The 23,608-nt window shown below is 49.3% G+C and overlaps 1 protein-coding gene across 1 annotated transcript in view; it reads left to right on the forward strand.

The window, feature by feature from the left end:
* The first annotated feature begins 902 nt into the window (after window positions 1–902).
* KIF5A (kinesin family member 5A) overlaps window positions 903–23,608 on the forward strand; it is a 91,089-nt gene continuing 68,383 nt past the window's right edge. Inside the window, exon 1 of the mRNA XM_015421660.1 lies at window positions 903–1,031. Coding sequence (XP_015277146.1) covers window positions 903–1,031 — 129 coding nt within the window. The remainder of the gene's footprint in view (window positions 1,032–23,608) is intronic.

Raw genomic sequence — 23,608 nt, forward strand, 5'->3', positions numbered from 1 at the left:
GCCTGGGGAGGAGTGGGGAGCAATGCTCCCTCTCAGTTGAGGCGTCTTGTGAGCTACTGGCATTAAAGTGGTGAGTGGGCAATTTGGCTCCTGCATAAATTAGTTTGCACTCCTTCCTGAGTGAAGGCAAAAATGCGTGAGCCGGAGGCTAAAAAACTGCAAGCTAGTTCACACTTACTCAGCTGAGAGGGAACACTGGTGGGGAGGGACCTCAGGATGGCACAAAGCCATACATTTCACTCTCCAAGGCAGCCATTTTGTCCAAGGGAACTGATCTACGTAGTCTGGAGATCAGTTGTAAAAGTGAGAGGTTTCCAGGCCCCACCTGGAGGTTGGCAACCCTAAATGGCATAGAGTTCCTCCTCCAAAGCAGCCGTTTTCTCCAGTGGAGCCAATCTCCGTCGTGTGGAAACAATTGCAATTCCAGGAGATCTCCCGGCCCCACCTGGAGGTTGACAACCATCCTGCAAACCAGGTGGCTTACATGAGGCCTGCCGGTTTCCCTCCTAACAATTTGCGTCCGCCTTAAGGGTTCGGCGGCCGTTCCACCTTAAAAGCCGGAGCGCTGGGCTCGCCCATCCCTCTGCTGGATGCTGATGCTGTGGCTGCCTGCAGCAGGCGAGAGGGATACAGGCACTGCAAGCAGCATCCCAGGCACGGCGGGACCCACCAGCCCAGCTGAGAGAGCCCACCTGCTCTGCTGCTGCGGGGTGACGATCTAGGACAGGGTCCCCCGTCGTCATCCCCCCCTCCCTGCACGCCCCTTCTTTTTTGCAACCTGCCCAGTGCCTGCTTGGCCCTCCGCTCTCGCCTGCCTTTGGGAATTGTACCTCCTCCGCCTCTTCGCCGCTCTCTCCCCGCAAAAGCCGCCTGCCAGGCGAGAACGCCCTGCCCCAGCCAGCATGACCACCGAGGCCAACGAATGCAGCATCAAGGTGCTCTGCAGGTTCCGGCCTTTGAATCAGTCGGAGATCGTACGGGGAGATAAATTCATCCCGGTTTTCCAAGGGGACGACACCGTCATCATTGGGGTAAGCGGAGGCTGGGGGGGAGGTCAAGGTAGAGGGGGGGTGGCTGCGGTGCTGAGGTTCCAGGGGGAAAGGGGGTACCGCTGCTGTCTCCCGCTGAGCCGGGCCTGTGTTGTGGGGCGGGCTGCCCATGGGGAGAGCCGGTGGTTCTAGCATCAGCCGGCATGTTTGGTGGCCGTCTCTCCTCTGTTGTTTCCTAATCCTGGGACTGGAAACTCATAGCATCTTTTTTTTTGGGGGGGGGCAACCTGTTTGAAGCAGAGACTTTTAATCTTTCCCTGAGAACGGGGCGAGGCAGGATGCTTTCTTTCATTGGCTTGGCTGCTCCTCCATCCTTAGCTCTGCAGACCTGAAGTCACTGGGTGTGGCTACCTTCCGCTGTCGGTTTGGGCTGGGGGGGGATGGGGGAGAACCGCTGGACATGGGAGATTTAAAAAAACAATTGGATTTCCATTCCGAACTGTTTTATGACCTGTCCCTTGACTTTCTCGTTCCAAGTCTGACTCCTTCTCTATAAGATCAGATGTTCTTGGGTTATCCCTCAAAGGGTGAAAGTTCGAATGCTGGCATATATCAAAGTTGGTTTCCTCCCTCCACCCCTCATGATACCTCACTGCGGGCTAGCATCACAACGCCAATAGATTCAAGCGTTAAGCAGCATCCCTGCGCGGTACAGTTTTGAAAGGATGCAGGTATCTTGCTAAGGAGGCTGGCAAGTTGTTTACTTAGAGCTGGCACCGCCCTGTTTGTCCCCATGGCCGTTGTGTTTTGTTGCTTAGTGAAAAATCTGGGCTTTTGACCTTCCGGATGTTTGCAACTTTCAGTCGCTGAAATGCACACTCTGTGGGGTTTCTGATTTCTCCCAGGGATGTCTGGGAGGGGTGGTAACACTGCCAGAGCCAACCGGCTGGTACTGGCACCCAAGAGTGATGCTTGTATGTCCCTTTCCTGATGTGCCACAGAAACTATTGATGCATGAGTGCCTTGGGATAATCAGAGAGCCACCCAGCATTAGGCAGGCGCCCACATGATAGGGTACATGGGAGATGGTCACCCTACTCCAAGTGTGATCCACTGACCTCTTTATGCTATTATGAGCAACTGATTCACTGGATCCTGCTCTGGAGTAGGGGGGGGATCTGCTCAAGGTGACCCAGCCACTTAACGGCATGCACAGCGATTAGAACTCAGGCCATCTCCCCCCCCCCCCCATTTTTGTAGCATATCTTTTTGTGGTTTTTGAATGCCTCAGTTATCTGTCTGCTGCAGAGAAAGTTATTCATCTGCGTGCTAATGGGGCCTGACGCCTCCCCTGCTGCACCGGCAAATGGAGCCTTACAACATCAAGCTTATTTTCCACTTGGGTACCAAGTGGGAAGGAAAGAAGGGGCTGACAGATCCGTGGTTTAGGGAAGCCTCTGGATCTCGCACAGCAGTGCCGCAAAGTCGTTCCTGGAGGTGGCTCGAGCAGACGTTCTCTGTCAAGTTCCCTTATAGCACAATGGGCCTGCTGTGCCCCCAGCCCAGCCCAGCCCAGGGGATGTGGTCGGTTTTCTTTTGCCCTCCAATTCCCGAAGCATTTTAACCTGCTTTCAGCCAGGTGGTGTTTCTTTTGAGGCTGCCTCCCCCCCCCCACATCAGACCATTTGCAGCGATCTGTGTAGTATTAAAAATGTACTAACTGATGCAAATGAACTCTGGCTTTTAAAACAAACTACATTTCCTGCTGTGGGAGGAGGCAGCAACCCTGTTTTCATTTGTTTGGAACAAAAACACCAGGAATCGGCCACAGAGGTGAGGCAGCCGGAGGCAGCCGGTGCCTTGCCTGCCTGGGCTCAGTTGCTTTGTCATTCCCTCCGAGCAGAGACAGGCAACCACTCCCCTCCATTGTCCTCGGCTCTCGTCCACCGCTGGACCTCTTTCAAGGGAGCAGCCATCGCTTCCGGCTTGCGGGGCCACTTTCCAGCCTTTGTGGTGTGTGGTGGTGGGCAGGGAGCCCTTGGGTGTTTTGCAAAGCCTCGGTTAGGTGGAACGGAGCCCCTCCCCTGCTTTCCAGCCTATCTGCTTTTTAAAATCAGGACACTTTTTTTTTTACTGCATCATTTTTACCATTTTTACCAATGCATTTTTTTTAACTGCACCATTCCCCCCCCCCACAAAATCTGGCTCCTAAGAGCACACATGGGAAGCTGCCTGGTACTGAATCAGACCGTTGTATAAATCTCGCCAGGTCCGTGTTGTCTGCTCTGACTAGCCAGTGGCTCTCCAGGGTCTCAGGCCGAGGACTTTCACGTCACTCACTAATAATGATGTGCGGCAGGGGTCGTTTCGTAGAAGAAGAGCTAGGGGGACTCATTAGCATAACTCATTAGCATATGTCTCACCCCCTGACATCACCGGAAGTGTGTCATAAGGCCACACCCCCTGACATCACCGGAAGTGTGTCATAAGGCCACACACCACGCCCCCAGCGGTCCCGGCCGCCGCCGGCGGCCTTGCAGCTACACTGCCGAGCCCCATGAGAGGCCCGGCGGGGGAGCTGCAAGGCCGGCGGGAGGGGCAGGAAGCCATCCCTGGCCCCAGGCAGGCAGGGGTGGGGAGAGGCAGGGAGGAAGCAACTTACCCTCCCTCTTCTCCTGCCTCCTCCTGGCTGAATGAGGGCCGGAAGCAGGGGGCGTGGCTTTGTCATGTGCCCCGCCCCCGTACCTCACCCGGGGGAACGGCGATCCCCCGCGATCCCCCCCGAAATGACCTCTGATGTGCGGTCCAGTCGCGACCGACTTATGACAGCCACTCGTGCGGTTTTCGAGGCAAGAGAAGAGCGAGGGTGGTTTGCTGTCGTCAACTCTATGTAGTAGGGGTTGCCAGACTCCAGGGGGCAGCTGGATATCTCCTGCTATTACAACTGATCTCCAGGCAACAGAGATCAGTTCCCCTGGAGAAAATGGAGGCTCTGGAAAGTGGACTCTATGGCATTATACCCCATTGAAGTCCCTCCCCTTCCCAAACCCCGCCCTCCTCAGGCTCCACCCCCAAAATCTCCAGGTATTTACCAAAACTGCAGCTGGCAACTGTCCTGCATAGCAACCCTGGACTTCCTGGGTGGTCTCCCATCCAAGTACTAACCAAGGCTGTCCCTGCTTAGCTTCCAAGCTCTGATGAGCTCAGGCGAATCAGGGCGATCACTTACTACCTGGGCCCTTTTAAACTGGAGCTCTTGGGGATCGAACCTGGGACCTTCTGCGTGAGAAGCAGGTGCTCTGCTGCTGAGCTACAGCCCCCCCCCCAAAACCCCTCCAGTCTCCTTTCCTGGCTACCCAATCGGCTTCATTTCAGGAGGGGAAACGGATCATACTGTCTCCCTGTGAAGGCTTAGGCTGTAGTATCTACACCATGCCTGTCCGATGCTATCCCACATAGCTGAAAGAGAGGGTGGGCTTGCTGTTCCCTTAGTGGGAGAGCCCTGTTTTCAGAAGGCACTAACCGTGCAATCCTAAACAGAGTTACACCCTTCCAAGTCTAATGAACTCAATGGGCTTAGAAGGATGTGCTGTAACTCGCCCATATAATATTCAGTACAATGGCAGTTTTGGCAAAACCTTTCTGAATTAAAATTGTAGAATCACTGTTCTATGAAGGTTAGACAGGAGATGGGCATAGGCAGGGGTCATTTCATGGAAAAAGATGTGCAGGGGCTCATTAGCATAACTTATTTGCATATGCCACACCCCCTGGCATCACCGGAAGTGTGTCAGAAGGCAACACCTTCCGCTCAGGCTCCACTGGATTGTTTTGGATTGCTAGCTATTGGGGGGGGGGGAACGCACAGCTCTGCCCTCACAGAGGAGGGAGAGCTTGTACCTGAAGGTGGGCCGGGGGGGGGCTCTGCAACTTACCTGGCTGCTTCTTGCTCCTCGTGGCCTGACTGAGGGCTGCTGGGTGCAGGGGGCGGGGCTTTTTGCATGTGCCCACCCCCTGGGCTCCTCACTGCCGGAGCTCCGCTCCTGTGTGCTCCCACAGGAAATGACCCCTGGGCATAGGACGTGTTCAGTGAACTCTACCACGTGCGTCACCGGGGTTATTCTGTGTTCATCATAATACCCGGCACCGGCAAAATGCTTTCAGTGTTCAAAGTGCACCCAGGCTCTTATCACATGTCGAACAGCCCTGTAAGGTAGACCAGTCTTGTTATTGCCGTACTGCAAAGGGAGCTGCTGAGGCTCAGAAAGTCTTCCAGTAAGTCTGTGGCTGAAATGAGATCCGAGATGGCAGGTTTGCAGATTACAGCTCATTCTGTTAGCCTCAGTTTCACTCTAGCTCTTCAGTGTGTTTTTTTAAATTTGTTGGCAGTGGATGTCAAGGTTTAATAAGCTGCATTTGGGAGCACCTCAGTGTTGGGGCGGGGAGTAGAATATATAGATATTTTAGCATGAATACTGAGATGGCAGAAGTTGTCCGGGTTCTTCCCAAGTCTTGCTGTTCACCCTCCTCCCGTCTTTCCCAAAGCAGCGTGTGTGTGGAGGGGAGGAGATTTAATCCTGCTACATACCAAACAGGGGAGAGGGATAAGCAACTGGACCCCAGAAGAAACAGAACAAGTCGTGCAATAGCTAGAAACCCCTCCCACGGCCTCACCACCATCACCACTAATGCACCACCATCGCATGAGTTTACCATCTACGCCCTATATATGGACATCATGATGTGGGGCATGTATCATCAAGGCCCGAAATCGTTGCATTATGGGTGAGAACGGGACGTCTAGGGGGCGGCCATCTTTTTAGAAACTGTAAATTGGAATTTAGTTGAGAGGAGCACTATGATTGTTTTTATTTTGATGTATTTTAAGAAATTTTGTACTGTCTTCTATTTTATGTGGCGACATGCCTTGTTAGCCGCCCTGAGCCTCCGGGGAGGGCGGGATAAAAATGCGAATAATAAATATAAATAAATAAAAGGAAGGATTGTGTTATCCATGTTGCAATCTGGCAAGTGTACCTACCATCATTTGCAATTTTCTGGCTTTGTTTTGTTTGTTGATTTTGTGGCCTCGTGGCCACGATTTATTTATTTATTTCATTTATACCCTGCTTACATTGTTTCCTCACAACAGCCCTCTGTGGTAGGCTGGGCCGAGACTGGTCCGAGGTCAACCAGAAATCTTCTGTGGCAGTGTGGGGGATTCTAACCTGGGTCTCCCAGATCCTTGTCCGATGTTCTAACCACTATATCACGCTGGCTCAAAGACCCTCAAAAACAAAGCCATTCCCCAAACTATTCCCTGAACGACTAATTATAATTGGAAACCACGGGAGTAACCGCAGACAGACTAATTACACCCTTCTGAGACACACTGACTCCAGTGGACTTAGAAGGAAATAACCTTCCTTAGGATCAGTGTTCCCTCTAAGCTGAGTTAGTGTGAGCTAGCTCACAGCTTTTTAGCCTCCAGCTCGCACAGTTTTGTCTTAGCTCAGGAAGGATGACTCCAAAGCAAACTGATTTAGGCCGCAGCCAAATCGCTCGCTCACCACTTTAATGCCAGTAGCTCACAAAGTAGGATTTTTGCTTACAAGACTCCACAGCTTAGGACGGCACTGTAAAGCAACCAAAAAACTCACAGGACTGTTCTTAGGGGTGCCAGCCCCCAGGTGGTGGCTGGATATCTCCTGGGAGATCAGTTCTCCTGGAAAAAAATGGCTGCTTTGGAAGTTCGACTCTGTGGCATTATATATCACATTGAAGTTCCTCCCCTCCCCAAACCCCGCTTTCCTCAAGTTCTCCACCCCAAAAATCTCCAGGTATTTCCCACCTAACAATGTTGAGGCTCTCTGAGACAGAACCTTTCCAATCCTGTTTGCAGGGCTCAATTAAAATGCAAAAGCGTTGGCTTAGAAATGGTCATTCATTCTGCATGTATATATTTGATGGTTGGTTGAGTTTATTCCTAGCTGCCTCTTCAGAAAGGGAAAAAAAAAACCTGCTTGAGGTGGCTCACGACAATTTTTACGAAATTTAAACATCAACAATAACATTCGTTTAAAAAACCCCATAAAAGCAGTAAAGTGGCAGAAAACCAACATGCAGTGATAAAAGGTATATAGCAGTAAACAAAGAAAACCCGTCATAAAATACCCCCCATGACAATTTTTAAAATAATGCCAGCCCACTAACTACAGATAAAACAGTAGGTTGGTTTAAAAACAACAGTAAAATGTCCAACATAATTGAGAAGATGGGGGTCATAGAAAGAATCAGACAAAGGCCTGGCTACTAAAATTGCTTTCCGCTGACATGAAAAAAAGAATAATCTAGGTGCCAAGTGAACTTTCTGGGGGAAGGATGCTCCTCAAACAGGGTGCCATGACTGAAAAGGCCCTGTCTCTGGTTGCCACCCACCTTACAGCCATAGGTTGTAGGGGATGGAAGAGCACTAGCGTTGCCAGCTCCAGGTTGGGATGTATCAGGAAAATTGGGGGGTAGACCCTGAGGAGGGTGGAGTTTGGGGAGGGGGGGGACTTCAATAGGGTGTAATACCATATAGTTCACTTTCCAAAGCGGCCACTTTCTCCAGGTGATCTGATCTCTGCAGCCTGGAGATCAGTTGTAATCCCAGGAGATCTCCAGCCACCACCGGGAGATAGGGTTGCCAGGACCCTGGCTTCAGTGGGAGTTTTCCCGATTTTGGGTGCTCCTTCCTGCCGCCAGCCAGCTGGCCGGTGGGGGAAACCCCGCTCCCAAGCCCTGCCCCCAAGCACGACCACCTGCGCCTGCACTTCAAGCCGTGAATTTGCAGCTTGGTGTGCAGGCACCTATGCCCCCCCTTCTTCCAAAAAAAGCCTTTAAAGGGACCCTTTAAATGCTTTTCAGAAGAAGGGAGGGGGCCACATGCCTGTACTCCAAGCTGCGAATTCATGGCTTGGAGTGCAGGTGTGCGCCCCCCCCGCTTCTTCTGAAAAACATTTAAAGGGACCCTTTAAATGCTTTTAGGAAGAAGTAGGGGGCACCGGCCCACAACATGATGGTTTCACTTCTGTGTGATGTCATCGCATTGGGGATTTTATTTTATTTATTTATTTATTTTGGGATTTATATCCCGCCCTTCCATACGGCTCAGGGCGGCTAACAAGCAGCTAGTGCCGGCCGGGTAAAATAGATAAAATACAATATCTGGCCCCTCCCCCTCCAGTAATGCCCCCCAATGTCCCCCACTGGGACCTGGGAGCCCTACCGGGAGGTTGGCAATACTAAAGAGCACAGAGCAGGCCCGAGAAGCCCATCTTGACTGTTGGGAAAGATTGTATTGGAATAAGCAGTCCTTAAGGAACAGAGTCCTTTTAGAGCCTTTAAAGATACGAACCACCCCTTCAAATTCAGTGTGGAAAAAGATCAGCAGCCGGTGGTCCTTTTTTTTGTTTTCCCCTTGCAAAAAAATGTGTTCTGTTATGAAGCTGCAACCCACAACATACTGCTTTCCCTCTGCTCCTCTTGGGAGGAGACAGGGGATGACTTTAATCTAGTAGTCCCCCTTCAGGTCTTGTCTTTTTAATGGAGGGGAGCTGAATTCTGTGCTGGCCCTCACTGAAGATCAGACAGGCTACATCTTCCTTGGCATCGGCTCATGAGTTTTGCCCTCGGGAGTTGAGATAGAAGGCAGGGAAGAGGAATGACTCTGTCTGCTCTGGTTGGCTGTGTGCATCTGTGACCTTCTACATCAAATTCATTTATATCTAGCCCTTTGGGGTATTCTAATTAATGATTTGTCACCAGAATACTATGAGGGTTTGTGTAGGTAGTGAACAGATTCTGTGCAGATGAGCGAGAATGCTTAGTATGTGCCTTCTGGTGAGTGTGTGTAACAGTTGAGAGTATTGGATTAGTATCTGGGAGACCAGAGGTCATTTCGGGGGGGATCGCGGGAGATCGCAGTTCCCCCCGGGTGAGGTACGGGGGCGGGGCACATGACGAAGCCCCGCCCCCTGCTTCTGGCCGCCCCGCTTCCGGCCCTCATTCAGCCAGGAGGAGGCAGGAGAAGAGGGAGGGTAAGTTGCTTCCTCCCTGCCTCTCCCCACCCCTGCCTGCCTGGGGCCAGGGAGGGCCTTCGCGGGGCTTCCTTGCACTCCCACCGGCCTTGCAGGTCCACCACCGGGCCCCTCATGGGGCTCGGCAGTGTAGCTGCAAGGCCAGCGGCAGCCGGGATCGTTGGGGGTGGGGTCTGTGGCCTTATGACACACTTTCGGTGAAGTCAGGGGGTGTGGCCTTATGACACACTTCCGGTGATGTCAGGGGGTGTGACATATGCTAATGAGTTATGCTAATGAGTTCTCCTAGCTCTTTTTCTACGAAATGACCCCTGTGGGAGACCCAGGTTCAGGTCCCTACTCTGGCATGGAAGTTTGCTGGGTGACCTTGGGACAGTCATGTCCTGTCAGTTTGGAGTAGCGGTCAGGAGCGCGGACTATAATCTCGGACAACTGGGTTTGATTCCCCACTCCTCCACATGCAGCTGCTCATGTGACCTTAGGTCAGTCACAAGTTCTCTCAGAGCTGTTCTCTCATGAGCAGTTCTTGAAAGAGCTCTCACAGCTCCACCTACCTCACAGGGTGCCTGTTGTGGGGACGGGAAGGGAAAGGAGATTGTAAACTGCTCTAAGATTCCTTCCTTTGGGTAGTAAAGAGTGGGTTATAAATCCAATCTCTTCTTCTTTGTCATCCTAAACTATCTCACAGGGTTGTTGTAAGGATAAAATGGAGAAGAGGAACATGTTGGAAGTCATTTTGGGGTCCCACTGGGGAGGAGTGTGGGGTATAAATGAAATAAGCAAATAAATAATTTATGGTTTTTTAAAAAAGGGCACCTGGCTCCTGGATCTTTTGAAGCAGGGCAGGAGGTTGGTTCCACAATCTGGGGGCCACCAGTAAAAATGCCCGTTTGGTGTTGGTTGTCAGTTTATAATTAGGTAATAGACCACTAACGAATTATTGGTGGCTGATTTCAGTGTGTGGGAAGGAACATACGTAAGACATTGTTCCCTCAAACATCCTGAGATAAGACGTGGAAAGGGCTCTAAAAGTAAGCACTAACATCTCAAATTTAATCTGAAACTGTAGCTGTAAACAGCAGAGCTTGTATAAAACCTCTTTATATGTTTCCTGCAGTTATCGTCAAAAATCTACCTGTAATATTCTGGATCAGTTATACCTTCCAAATTACCTCCAAGAGCAGCCCCATGTAAAGCACATTACAGTAGCCCAAGCAAGAGGTTAATAGGGCCTAGAATTCAGGGGCCAGATCCTTTTCTTTCAGAAACAAATGTAGTTGGCAAATTAAACTACGCTGGAAAGATGTTCTCTTGGAGAGTATGTCACTATGGGCATCCAGGAAGAGGCCTGGATTTAAAGCACTCTGAGACTTCATTTGGGATTTTGGAGGGATCAGCCCCCTCAAAGCTAAGCATTTCCTCCATTTTACCAGTCCTATAATAAGTACCCACTATGAGCAACTCTGTCATATCTGGATTGCGTTGCAGTGTGGCTTGGAGGGGGGGGGGGATAATCCATTACTGACTCCTAGTATTGATTCATAGATGAAATTGCCTCTCCGGGATCAGATGTGAAGGAGAAATGGAGCCACACTGAGGTGGCAACTCACTCCTTAAGTCCTGACTATCTCTCCCAGCAGTCTCATATACATGTAAAAGCATGGGGAATATGGACTTTATAGAAAAGAGATGACTAAGGGAGGGGACATGATAGAGCACAGGTGTTGAACTCATTTGTTACGAGGGCCAGATCTGACATAAATGTCACTTTGTTGGGCCGGGTCATGTGTGCCATAAAATGTAATGTCAGGTACCGGAGAAATAACCTGTATAAAGGACAGCAGCTGCTAAGCTCCGAGTTGGTGTATCCTCATGCAAGGCCCCATGAGCTGGGAGGGGGGTGCAAAGGAAAACCCATAATGGGGGAACTGGAGAGCCAGCGGCGTAGCACTGGGCAGACATTCCCTTGCTGCTTGACTGCTGCAGGCGAGGTTGTTCTGCCATGCCGAAGCCAGAATCAGCACGGCTCTGCCCACTCCCACCCCCCAAGCAGTCTCCTGTTCTCTCCGCTGCACTAGTTGCTAGTGGGCCACATAAGAGCTCTGGACGGGCCGGTTCTGGCCCCCGGGCCTTATGTTTGACACCCCCTGTGATGCAGGTTTATAAAATTATGCCTGGGGTGGAAAGAGCTGCCAAACAGAAAATTTTCTCCCTCTCCCAAAATACTAGAACTCAAGGGCATCCAGTGAAGCTGATGGGCAATAGATACAGCCACAGACAAAAGGAAATGCTACTTTATCCAGGGAGTGATTAAAATGTGCCATTCACTGCGAGATGATATAGTGATGGCCACACAAAAAAATAGCTTTAAAATGGGATTAGATAGTTTCATGAAGGATAGATCTATCAGTGGCTACTAGCCTGGTGACTGAAGGGAACCTCCATGTTCAGAGGCAGTAAACCTCTGAATCCCAGTGCTGGAAGGCTACATCAGGGGAAGGCCTCGCCCTCCATGCCCTGTGTTGCTGGCCCTCCAGAAGGTTGGCCACTGTGTGAGACAGGATGCTGGACTAGATGGACCACTGATCCGGCAGAGCTTTTCTTATGTTCTTATGGACTCCCTGGGGACTTTGTACATGAGAGCAAATAAGTGCCCCCACATCCATAACTTGGATCCTCCCTGTGAGTTAGGAGCAGAACCACTGCAATGCAGTGCTCCTGTCTTCCAACCCTTCGGTGCGAAAGAATGCCTATGAGCAATAATACCAAAAGCCTTTGAGAGATCCAGGAGAATCAACAAGATCAACTTCGCTCTCCTGGGGAAGGTCATCAACCAGGGTAACCAAAGCTGTGCCAAGTACCGAATCTAGGCCTGAAGCCAGATTGAAAAGGTTCCAGGCACTCCATTTAGTCTGGAAGCATCAGGAGCTCTTTGGCCACTTAACCACTTAAGGATGGAAGATTTGTTCCTGATTTGTAATTGCCAAAATCTTGAGGGTCACAAGAAGTCGTCCCCCCCCCTTCCAACGCCTGCTTTAAATGAGACAGCATATATTCCTCATTTTTAGAGAGGTATAGCTTTTTTTTTTAAATTAAAAGGTACTTTTTCATCAACAGATGCCTTCAGTGAGGAAGAACTTGTCCAATCGTCCAGATGTTAACAATAAACCCTTATTCTGGTCACCTTTAGAGTTAGGGTTGCCAACCTCCAGGCGGTGGCTGGAGATCTCCTGGGATCACAACTGATATGGTTACAGAGATCAGTTCACCTGGAGAAAATGGGCACTTTGGAAAGTGGACTCTATGGCATTATACCCCATTGAAGCCCCTCCCCTCCCCAAACTCCCCCCTCCTCAGGCTCCACCCCCTAAATCTCTAGATATTTCCCGGCCTGGAGCTGTCAGAGATGCCCTTTGCTTAGTAGTCTCTAGATGGAGACCTGAGGGCAAAGAATGGGGATTTGTCCTGCAAAATTGTGACCAAGCCCCAAGACTCCTAGGGCTGAGAATAATGGTCTGTGCCCACTGGCTTTGGGGAGACACCCATCTGACATCTGCTAAACTTGATTTTGGGCTAATTCTTATTGAGGTGGCTGACCTGTGTCCGGATCATACCCCTTCAGAGAGCTGGTGTTCCAGAGTTCTGCCGTACGAAAACAACAAGAGAAAACCATCATCACGTACCAGGATACCAGGCAGAAGGATTCTAGCATTACCTTTTCCCTGCCACATTATTTCTCTGCGCTCAGGCAATTTGGTTGTATGGAGGAACAATTTATCATGAGATCCCCACCTGCAATCTGAGGTATTATACCCCAGGAACAGCCTTACCTTCTCAGTGAGAGCTAGGTCTTGGAGGTGCTTTTTAAAATAATCATAATAATCTCAGCTCTGCTGCCGTTATTACCTCAAAAGGGGACATTATCTCTAATGACATGTGGCTGGGCTGGGTGACTATTCTTGGCTGCTGGGGAAAATGACCCAAGTAGATCATGTCAGAGAAGATCATGTTGGGAGCTGTTTCCTTGCTCTGGCAGTTTTGTTTATTCCAAGGAAAGCCACAAAATGGCCACATTCAACTCAGGACCATACTTCTGCCTTGAGTTTGATTGTTTTACACCTCCCTTTTTTGTTTTTATTATTGAAATTTTTGGAGCATCTACCTCCAGAGGGCTGCGGTTGTGAGAAGCAGCTCTTCCAAACATTTTCTCTGACAGGATGCAGTTAGAGGTGCAAGAGTGCTATCCCTTAGCAACCCTAAAAATAGGGTTCCTGAGGTCATCATGGGGGTTTGATGGAGAGATAAGTCACAAGCCAAAGAATCCTAGCTTTGCCATGGAAGCTTGCTGGGTGACCCTGGGTCAGTGTCACACTCTCTGCCTAACCTTACAGGACTCTTGTTATGAGGATAACCTGAGCCCTGAGGCTCCACCCTCAAATTTCCAGGGGTTTCCTAACCCAGAATTGTCAACCCTAGGCTCTGGCACACCACAGAGCCACATATTCCTGAATGGATTTGCCATGAAGTTGCCTGCTTTGCCAAACATGCAACCAACAGCTGTATTGTTGGGCCTTGCTGGTTGGAGAGTATGGTTGCCAACTCAGGTTGGGAAATTCCTGGATAATTGGGGTTGGGGAGGTTGAGGAAGGACCTCAGCGGGGTATATAATGCCATAGACTCCATCCTCCAAAGTGGCCATCTTCTCCAGGGGAACTGATCTCTATGATCTGGAGATAAGTTCTAATTCCTGGATATCTCCAAGCCCTGCCAGGAGGTTGGCAGCCCTACTGAATAACAGGGCTTGGGCAATGGCATGAAGGTGAGTGGCTGGCACATACAGAGATTTCTTAAAAATCCACCTGATGAATTTCTCAGACCACTGGAGCACTAACAGAAAAAAATTCTACTTACTAAAATTTTGCCATTTAAAAATGTGGACTGCTTTCCCACAATTCAGTGCATGAGCTGACACCCCCCAAATTAAACAACTGCAAGTGAATATAGGCGCTCTTAAACCAATCATAAGGCTGTCGTGGAGGGATAATCAAATTCGTAGTGGAAGACCCAAGCTAGCAGCGAAATAGTCTCTTCAAATCTGGTCCCCCAAACATCTGTTCAGGAAACTATCTAATAAATCATGATAAATCCAGCTGCATCGACATATTAGTCTGCAGCTGCAGTATGAATCAGAAATCCAGCGGCATTTTAAGGACAACAGCACCTTAGAGCTTGTGCTGAATAAATTTTGGTGGTCTTTAAGGTCCCACTGGAGTCTGCTTTGTTCTAAAAAGAGAGCAGTCCTTAAGTAGGTCTACTGGGAATCCAACTCAGATCTATGCAACGGGGCTTACTCCCCGGAAGGTGTTGCTATGATTGCATTGAAAACGATGTAGCCTCGCGTGCTTCTCTGGACACTGAATTCCATGATGAAGGCGCCATCACAGAATGAGCCATATTCTGGACAGGGCCAAATTAGACCCAGGAAAGGCATGTGTGTTCATACAGGTTCACATGTAAAACAGGAGGGAGCAGTTTTGTTTTATTCATACGTAAGGAGAGCTCGTCCCTGACCTGGATAGTGCTGGCGAGCCCAATCTCATCAGTTCTCGGAAGCGAAGCAGGGTTGGCCCTAGCTTGTATTTGGATGGGAGACCACCAAGGAAGTCCACGGATGCTCTGCAGAGTCAGGCAATGGCAAACCAGCTCGGAGCATCTCGTGCCTTGAAAACCCTACGGGGTCTCCATAAATCAGCTTTGACTTGAAGGCAAAAAATAAAAATAAAAGGAGAGCTGAAGCTTCCCAACCTCGTTTAGTTTACATCCCTGCTCCAAGCTTGCTTCTGGTATTGGCCGAGAGAAAAGTCTGCTGGGGCAGGGGGAAGGGTTTGGTTCTCATTCAGAAACCGTGTTGTGTGTTGTTGTTTTTAAAAAAGATGCTCTCCCAAATATGCACTCGACTTTATATATGGATATTGCTTTGTGTCTAGTTTACTCCTGAGCCTGCCAATGTTGCAGAAACCTCAAGGCCTTTTGAGAAGACTATAACAAAGCATAGATCTATAGAGCTATGAAGCTTATTTATTTATTAAGTTAGATTTATTGGGCCGTCCTTCCCTACAAGTAGGGCTCAGGGCGGCTTACAACAGAATTGTCAAAGGCCATTAAAAGGAATTTATTGGATATGGTTAATTTAGCAGCGGACAATGAAGAAAGCTGACAGGAAGAAAATTGATTTATTGGAAGTGTGGTGTTGGAGGAGAGTTTTACCAAAAGACAAATAAGTGGGTTCTAGATGAAATCAAGCCCGAACTCTCCCTATGGAAGCTAAAATGACTAAACTGAGGCTATTGTACTTTGGTCAGATGATGAGACAACAAGAGTCACTGGAAAAGACAGTAAATCTAGGAAAAGTTGGAGGCGGCAGGGAAAGAGGGAGGCCCAACATGAGATGGACTGATTCAATAAGGAAAGCCACGGCCTTCAGTTTTCAAGACCCGAGCAAGGCTGTTAATGATAGGACGTTTTGAAGGTCATTCATTCACAGGGTCGCTGTAAGCTGGAAATGACTTGATGGCACATAACACAGAGACACAGTGTTGAGGGACCGAATTCTATTGAGAGAGACTAAATACCGGAGGGCATTTTGTGGGTCTAGGGTTGCCAACCTCCAGTTGCTGTAGAAACAAGAGAGAGATCACGGGAAGGATGCAGACATCACGGCTGTTTTCTTCATTGTCTGTCGTCAAGCTCCAGTTGATCTCCTGGGATTATAACTGATCTCCAGGTGAGAGATGGGTTCACCTGGAGAAAATGGCCACTTTGGAAGGTGGACTGTATGGCATTCTAACCCACTGAAGTCCCTCCCCTCCCCAAACCCTGCCCTCCTCAGGCTCCACCCCCAAAGTCTCCAGGTATTTCCCAACCCGGAGCTGCCAATCCTATGTGGGTCACATATATCAGAGGTCTTCAGCCATGGAGAGGACCCTCAAGCAGCTTATAGAACTGGTTCACAAACCCCGTTATGTGCTGATTTTATTTACTGCTTTTTGCGTATCTACAGGGAACAAGAATGCCCATGCCTCTTGACTCTGTTTGTGCATGTGCTAGGAGGAGCAGTAGGGTGTGGCGAGGCAAGGTCACTGAGTAAGAGAGAGTACTCTCTTTAGCACAGGAAGGTTCAGAGACACACACACACCCGACACACGCGACTTTACCTTGTCTCTGTTCTCTGTGCCCTCTTGGTCCATGCCTTGTAGCCCTCCAATGGTGTGCATGTGTGTGCATGTGTGTGCAGCACACACCGGGGAAATCATCAGCACTGGTGCCTCTTCCTCTAATGTGATGGGACTCTGGTGTCACGTGACTTCTTGTTGCATGGTGTTTATGAGGACTTGGGTTGGTGGCTCTATGCAGTAGTCTCTATGACTGCAAGCATCCATTACTTCCTGTTGTATGGTTGCCACTGCCTGGGGGTTAAGGTGGGTCACAAGTCAGGACATGCTGACAGGGTTGCCAGCTCCAGGTTGGGAGATTCCTGGAGATTTGGGGGCAGAACCTGGGAAGGGAGCTCAGTCCGAATATGGGGCCACCAGGTTTGTCCTTCAAAGCTGCCCTTTCTTGCAGGGGAACTGATCTCTGTAGTCTGCAGATCAGTTATAATTCCAGGGGGACTCCAGGCCCCACCTTGGGGTTGGCAACCCTAGAACTTGAAGACGTTTGGGGACAGATAGGGAAGAGTGTGAGTAGGCTGTTCTCTGCAGTAGTCTCTAGCAGAATCAGTTGCTCTGCTGAGTCCTCTTCAGGTTAAGGGCTCTGACTAAATCACAGCCTCCTTGCTGCGGTTAATTCCTGCAGTGTGTGAAAAAAGGGCGCTCTGGGTTTCTTTTCCTTGCAGACAGATTACGGAGACTGCTGTAAGGCAGTAGAGCAACGGCAAAATGTCACCTCAAAGAAGAACTTAAAATATTTGTCGCCTGGCAACCGTGAGGAGGAGAATACTCTGTGCGGCAGAAATACTGACGGGCAGGGGGACAGGGAGAAAGCAAGGAGGCTGTGTGGCCCGCTTGTTAGAAAGTGAGAGAGGATGGCTCTTGGCCCTTTGTGGCTCAACGTAGCTTCCTCCCCTTCCTTTTGTCAGATCGGGATGAGAACACCAGCTGAACCCTGTGTCTTGGGGGGCAGCTGTACTCAACGAGATTGGTGGCTGTGTGAGAAGATCAGTTAGGGCGATAAAAGGCCTGGCAGACCATCAACAGTGTGGAGATAAACTGACATCTCCCAGAATTTGGAATCCAGTGTCAAGTAGTTAAATTTTGCATGTGTGTTAAGTGCTGTCAAGTCACTTCCGATTTTATGGCGACCGTATGAATTAATGTCCTCCAAAATGTCCTATCGGTAACGGCCTTGCTCAGGCCTTGTACACTGAAGGTTGTGGCTTCCTTGGTGAGTCAATCTATCGCATGCTGGGTCTACCACTTTTCCTGCTGCCTTCAGTATTTCCTAGCATGATTGTCTTTTTCAGTGGTCTTTTGTAATATAAGTTCTAGGGATGCCAGCCTCCGTGTGGGACCTGGCGATCCCCTGGAATGACAGCTTATCTATAGATAACAGAGATCAGTTCCCCCCCCCCCGAGAAAATGGATGCTTTGGAGGGTGGACTCTATGGCATTGTACCCCACTGGGGTCCCTGTTCTCCCCAGGCTCCATCCCCAAATCTCCAGGAGTTTCTCAAACTGGATCTGGCCACCCTTTCCCCCCATCCCCTGCCAGTAGCCACGGGGGACCTGGCAACCCTAAATGTAACCAAAGTACAATCGCCTCAGTTTAGTTATTTTAGCTTCTAGGCAGAGTTTAGGCTTGATTTGGTCTAGAACCCACGTAGCCTTTTTTGGTGGTCCACGGTATTCATAAAACTCTCCTCTGACACCACAGCTTAGATCTTGCCGATCTCAAATCTGTGTTTTGTTTTTAAATAGCGAGGTTCTAGTCATCATGGTTATTGGAGGCAGCTCATGTTCTAAATGTCTCTACTGCCCCTCATTGTTGCTTATGATGCCAGAGGATTTGCTTTAAAAAAAAAATCGTGATTCTATGATGATGTTCAGAACAACGCATATCAATTAAGCAGGTTTAAGAGAACTGAGCTCAGTGACTAAAATTGCATTTCTTAGACGACTTTCTTTTTTATGCGTCACATAATTAGTTTTATGAAATTCACCAGTATAAAAATGTTGCAGCCATCCCTGGCTTAAATGGCTTTTAAAACAGATTAGACAAATTCATGGAGGATAGGTCTATGAATGGGCCATGGGTATAATAGCCATATAGAACCTCCATGTTCAGAGGCAGTATACTTCTGAATACCAAACAGTGAGGTATTGGCCCCTGTTGATTTGATCCGACAGGGCTCCGCTTACATTTGTAATACAATACTTCATATTAAAAGGATTTGGAATCATTTTAGCCTGCTTTGGCAACGCATTTGGCAGTTATAGATGCTGAATCTGATAATTTCTGTGAAGAAAACACAGCTAAGTATCAGAACCCGAGGCTCCAGCCCTGAACAAGCTTCAGACTTACTGGTGTGATTATTTCCCAACCCCTACTCCCAGGGGTTGTTTAGTAGAAAAAGAGCTAGGGGAACTCATTAGCATAACTCATTAGCATATGCCACACCCCCTGACATCACCGGAAGTGTGTCATAAGGCCACACACACCGCCCCCAACGGTCTCAGCCGTCGCTGGCCTTGCAGGTCCACTGCCAAGCCCCATGAAGGGCCCGGCGGTGGACCTGCAAGGCTGGCGGGAGTGCAAGGGATTTGATCCGACAGGGCTCCGCTTACATTTGTAATACAGTACTTCATATTCAAAGGATATGGAATCATTTTAGCCTGCTTTGGCAATGCATTTGGCAGTTATAGACGCTGAATGTGATAATTTCTGTGAAGAAAACACAGCTAAGTATCAGAACCCGAGGCTCCAGCCCTGAACAAGCTTCAGACTTACTGGTGTGATTATTTTCCAACCCCTACTCCATAATTGCTGGGTGGCTGACAAGGATATTGCATCTGAGCATGTGCAAAGTACATTTCCCTCACCAGCAAGTAACAACAGTTCCAACATACCTAGGATTAGGGTAGATTTGAGCATTTTACAAATCAGTGTTTCAGCTGAGCACATAACTGGTCATCGTTGCTCATCTCTGGGCTATCGAATCTCTGTAATGTTTATGCATTTTGTCACCCCCCTCATAGCTTTTCCTCCAGCGTCCTCCTGCTTCAAAACAGCACCATTTCCCACCATCTGGGTCCATGCCAGAGCCCGGGTTGCCCCCAAAGCCACTTTTCTGCACCCGGCATCCTGACAAGCCTGAGCTGCGATTAGGCTACTCGGCAGTCGGGTGCCTGGGCTCCTGCTAAGCGGATTAGAGGATTTCTGCAGCTTCCTCCATCCCTGGGAGGAGCCGGCATGCAGGAAATTGATTCTGAGCTCATCAGATCCAGCTTTGGACGCTGCAGAGAGAGCCCTGGTGGGTCGATGTAAATGGAGAAGGAGGCCGGAAGGGAGTCGGTCTACTGAGGGTCAAGGAGGAAACAAGCCAGAGACTCAACAGTCCCATGTTTGTGTCTAGGAGGAGGACTCGCCTTTCCCTTTCTGCACCTCCGGCCTCGAATTCCTTCCCAGAATGTTCACGTTTTGCTCCCCCCCCCACCTTCTCCTTCCACATCAAAGTAAACCACCTTTTCTGCAAAGCTGTGCCCTTAGTCTTTGACAGAAGCAAAGCTTGACTGCAGTTTCAGAGGGTAGCTGTGCCGGCCTGTAGTAGAAGAGCTGGATTCAAGTCCAGTAGCACCTCAGAGACCAAAAAGATTTTGGGGGTGTTAGCTTTTGAGAGTCAGCGCTCTCTTCATCAGCTCCCTGCATATCTGATGAAGAGAGTCAAAGCTCTCTTCATCAGCTCCCTGCGTATCTGATGAGGGGATTTTTGACTCTTGAAAACTCACCCACCCAAAATCTTGTTAACCTCTCAGGTGCTACTTGACTTGAATCAAAAGCTTAACTTTGTGTGATTATATTTGCTCATGTGGACACATGGCTACCCCTTGCCCCTGTCAGCCTTCTGCTCCTTGTACTACCCTGTTCCCCTGTTCTTCTCCCCCTTCCTTTAAAATTTAGACTGCAAGTTCCTCAAGATGGGCTCCTGTTTTTCCTCTCCTTATACTACCCGCTCAAAGGCTGTGCACATCCTGGCCTATTGTGCACGGGTGTTTTGCTTCACTTTCACCGTGCATGTCCATCGGGCTTTCTTTTTCATTCTGCATTGATTCCCCCCCCCTTCAACGCTCAGTTTGCTTTCTGGTTGCTGTTTCTCCATGTTTTCTGAGAGCGGTTTTGTGCCGATTTCCCCCTTGTTTTGCTTCCGAGCCGAAGGTAATTCAAAACCATACCAATTCCCTCGGATTCCCCCTGGCCCTTTGCTGCCCCTCAAAAGTCACTCCCCCTCCCACATTGAGGTCTTTCCACCCACTCCGTTCTGCACTTTCTGAAATGACTCCCAGCTGGGCTGCCCTCTCCCACCAACCGGGTTGAACTGGGTGGCAGGAGAAGGCAATGAAAAGCTGCTCCTGCAGGGAGCTATTAGCTCCCTGCAGACACAGTAATCCCGGCTGGGCTGCCTCCCCCAAACAAATTGCAGACTTGTGCAAAATGTGGTGGATATTCAGCCAGCTTTGCACAGGTGAGCGTGCACGCACGCACACACACACTACCAACGATCACAGCTTGCAATGCTAGTGTCAGTGGGTTCTACTATGCATTCTGTACACTCAACATATTCCCCCTTATTATGAGATCGTGTGAGTTGCGTTTTTCACAGTGGCTGATAACACAGCAGAGAATCCCCTAGTGCTCAGCAGCATGGACAACAGGGCTTGGCAACTGTTTGTCAATTTCAGAAAATGTCTGGTCAGTTTCAACAGTGGCTTTCCTCCCCTTTGCCTGCATTCCTTTCTGTTCCCTTTTATTCAACAACTAATGCTAAAATGTATGCAAAACCTGAACCATGAGGATTTAAGTGGAAGTTGCTTGCTGGATGCTACTACACAGCTATGATATGGCAATAGCATAAATTAAAAAAAAAACCCTTTGTATGCCACTCCCCACGGATCACAAGTGATGTTCCACCCCAATTGAGGATCACAAGTGATGTTCCACCCCAATTGAGAAAAGTGTTTTTTTTATTGTAGCTGCAGAATAAATACACTGGAGGAAAAAGAATGGCACATACAGCAGGCACAGAATCTGAAGTCAAGCTTAAAAGCTTGACTGCTTGGATTCTCTGCAATAAAATACCGTATGCGTGCGTAATAGGTCACTGTCATTCAAATGAGAGCCGGTGTTGTGTAGTAGTTAAGAGCTGTGGACTCTAATCATGAGAATCGGGTTTGATTCCCCACTCTCCCTCCACATGAAGCCTGCTGGGTGACCTTGGGCCACTCACAGTTCTCTCAGAACTCTCTCAGCTTCACCTAGAGGGAAGAAGAAGAGATTGGATTTATACCCTGCCCTTCACTACCCAAGGGAGTCTCAGAGTGGCTTACAATCTCCTTTCCCTTCCCCTCCCCACAACAGTCACCCTTGTGAGTTAGGTGGGGCTGAGAGAATGGCATGGATGGACATAATGTCAGAAAAGGGAGATAGATCAAGATGGGTAGCCATGTTAGTCTGTCTGTGGCAGCAGAAAAGAGCAAGAGTCCAGTAGCGCCTTAAAGACTAACAAAATGTGTGGCAGGGTAGGAGCTTTCGTGAGTCACTGCTCACTTCTTCAGATAAAGAAAAGGGAGAGACAGACTTTCACAGTCACAGGTTCGAAGCCAAAGTAAATTCTGCCCATTCATTCTTCTTTTTGCTGACCTAAATGGTTGCACGCAGATGCTGCCAGACCTACAACAGCTGGAGCAGGGTGGACAAAAGCCAGCTGGCTCCTTGCTGGCTCCCCCCCCACACACACCCCATTTTGACGGGGACTGTGACGCCCTCTGCATGTCAATAAGAGAGCCGGGTGTAACTGCAGCTTTGATCACGGTGGCTTCTGTCTCTCATTAAAGCTGCTGGCCATCCCATCCAGCTATGCTGGTTCAGCTGCTGAGAAGGCGATGAGCCATCTTCCTGCAAGGAAGCTAGGATTTGTCAAACGCTGAGTTACCTCATTGCCTTCCGAGCATCCCCGGGGGAACTGGGCTGCTGTCGATGACATGCATAATTATTCACATTTTAGTGATTGCTAACTGGATTATTTTAATTTTCCTGGAACGGTGAGTGACTGGCAGAATCCCGGAGGAATGGGAAAGATCGTTCTCCCAGCTGCTACCCTCTCTGATTATCCCCACTGCTACCATCTCATGAAACCCTTAGATATTTTTAATAGCCAGCTTTGTGTTAAGGGTTTGTGTGTCTCTGTGTGTGGCTTTCCCATACATGGCAGCAAAGAAACTCCAGGGCTTGTATTGAGAGATTTGTGGTTTGAAGCTGGGCCTCTACGCGCTCCTGTCCTCTGAAGCCCTATTTAGGTGCTGAGGGGGAATAGGAATGTGTAACATCAGACCCTGTGATTGGCAGGCAGTATAAAGCATGCAGATTGGCTAGGCCTGGTATAGATGCCAGAAGCTAGACCTGCTGCTCTCACCTAATCAAGAGGTCAATGTTGGCTGCATTTCAGGCTCTTAGTCTATGCTCCATCCACCTCTGTCTCCTCTGAGCTTTGCTGGATTCTCCTGCCCTAGTTTTGGGCACGGCTTCTGGTATTAAGGTTGCCAGTCTCCAAGTGGCACCTGGAGATCTCCCACTATTACAATTGGTCACCAGACAACCCAGATCGGTTCCCCTGGAGACAATGGCTGCTTTGGAGGGTGGACTCTATGGCATTATACCCTGCTGAGGTCTCTCCCCTTCCCAGGTTACACCCCCCAAAAATCAGGTGTTTCCCAGCCCAGAGCTGGCAACCCTACTCTTGCACCCTTGGCCCTCTCCTCAGTGATTGATTGCAAGCTTAGTGATTGCTGAGAGAGCTGTCAGTCGTTACGCTTCACTGCACGTATGGAGAGAACATGTTACATGTGATCTTCCCAATATGCATGATCGCTTTTGCCTCACCTGGGTGAGGCATGTATTTTCAGCCCAGGTACATGTATTTTCAGCCTAGGCACACGCATATCAGAACCCTGGTACACATGTTGTTTAGAGTTGTCAGCCTCCAGGTGGGGGCCGGAGATCTCCGAGAATTGTGTACCTGATCTCTAGGCTGCGTCGATCCCTTGTTTATTATTTATTTATCTGACACATTAATTCCACTTCTCCTTCAGAAAATGGCTGCAGGGGGACTGTATGGCATTATACCCCACTGAGTTGCCTCCCCTCCCAAGCGCCCCCCCCCCGGTCTCCACCCTGAAATCTCCAGGTATTTTCAGACCTGGATTTGGTAACCCTACTCCTTTGAGACAAAATGGCAATCATGCATACTGGCAGGATCACGTACAGCAC

Source organism: Gekko japonicus, unplaced genomic scaffold (genome assembly GCF_001447785.1).
Source record: "Gekko japonicus isolate JY-2015 unplaced genomic scaffold, Gekko_japonicus_V1.1 scaffold2398, whole genome shotgun sequence".
In the NCBI taxonomy this organism is placed as follows: domain Eukaryota; kingdom Metazoa; phylum Chordata; class Lepidosauria; order Squamata; family Gekkonidae; genus Gekko; species Gekko japonicus.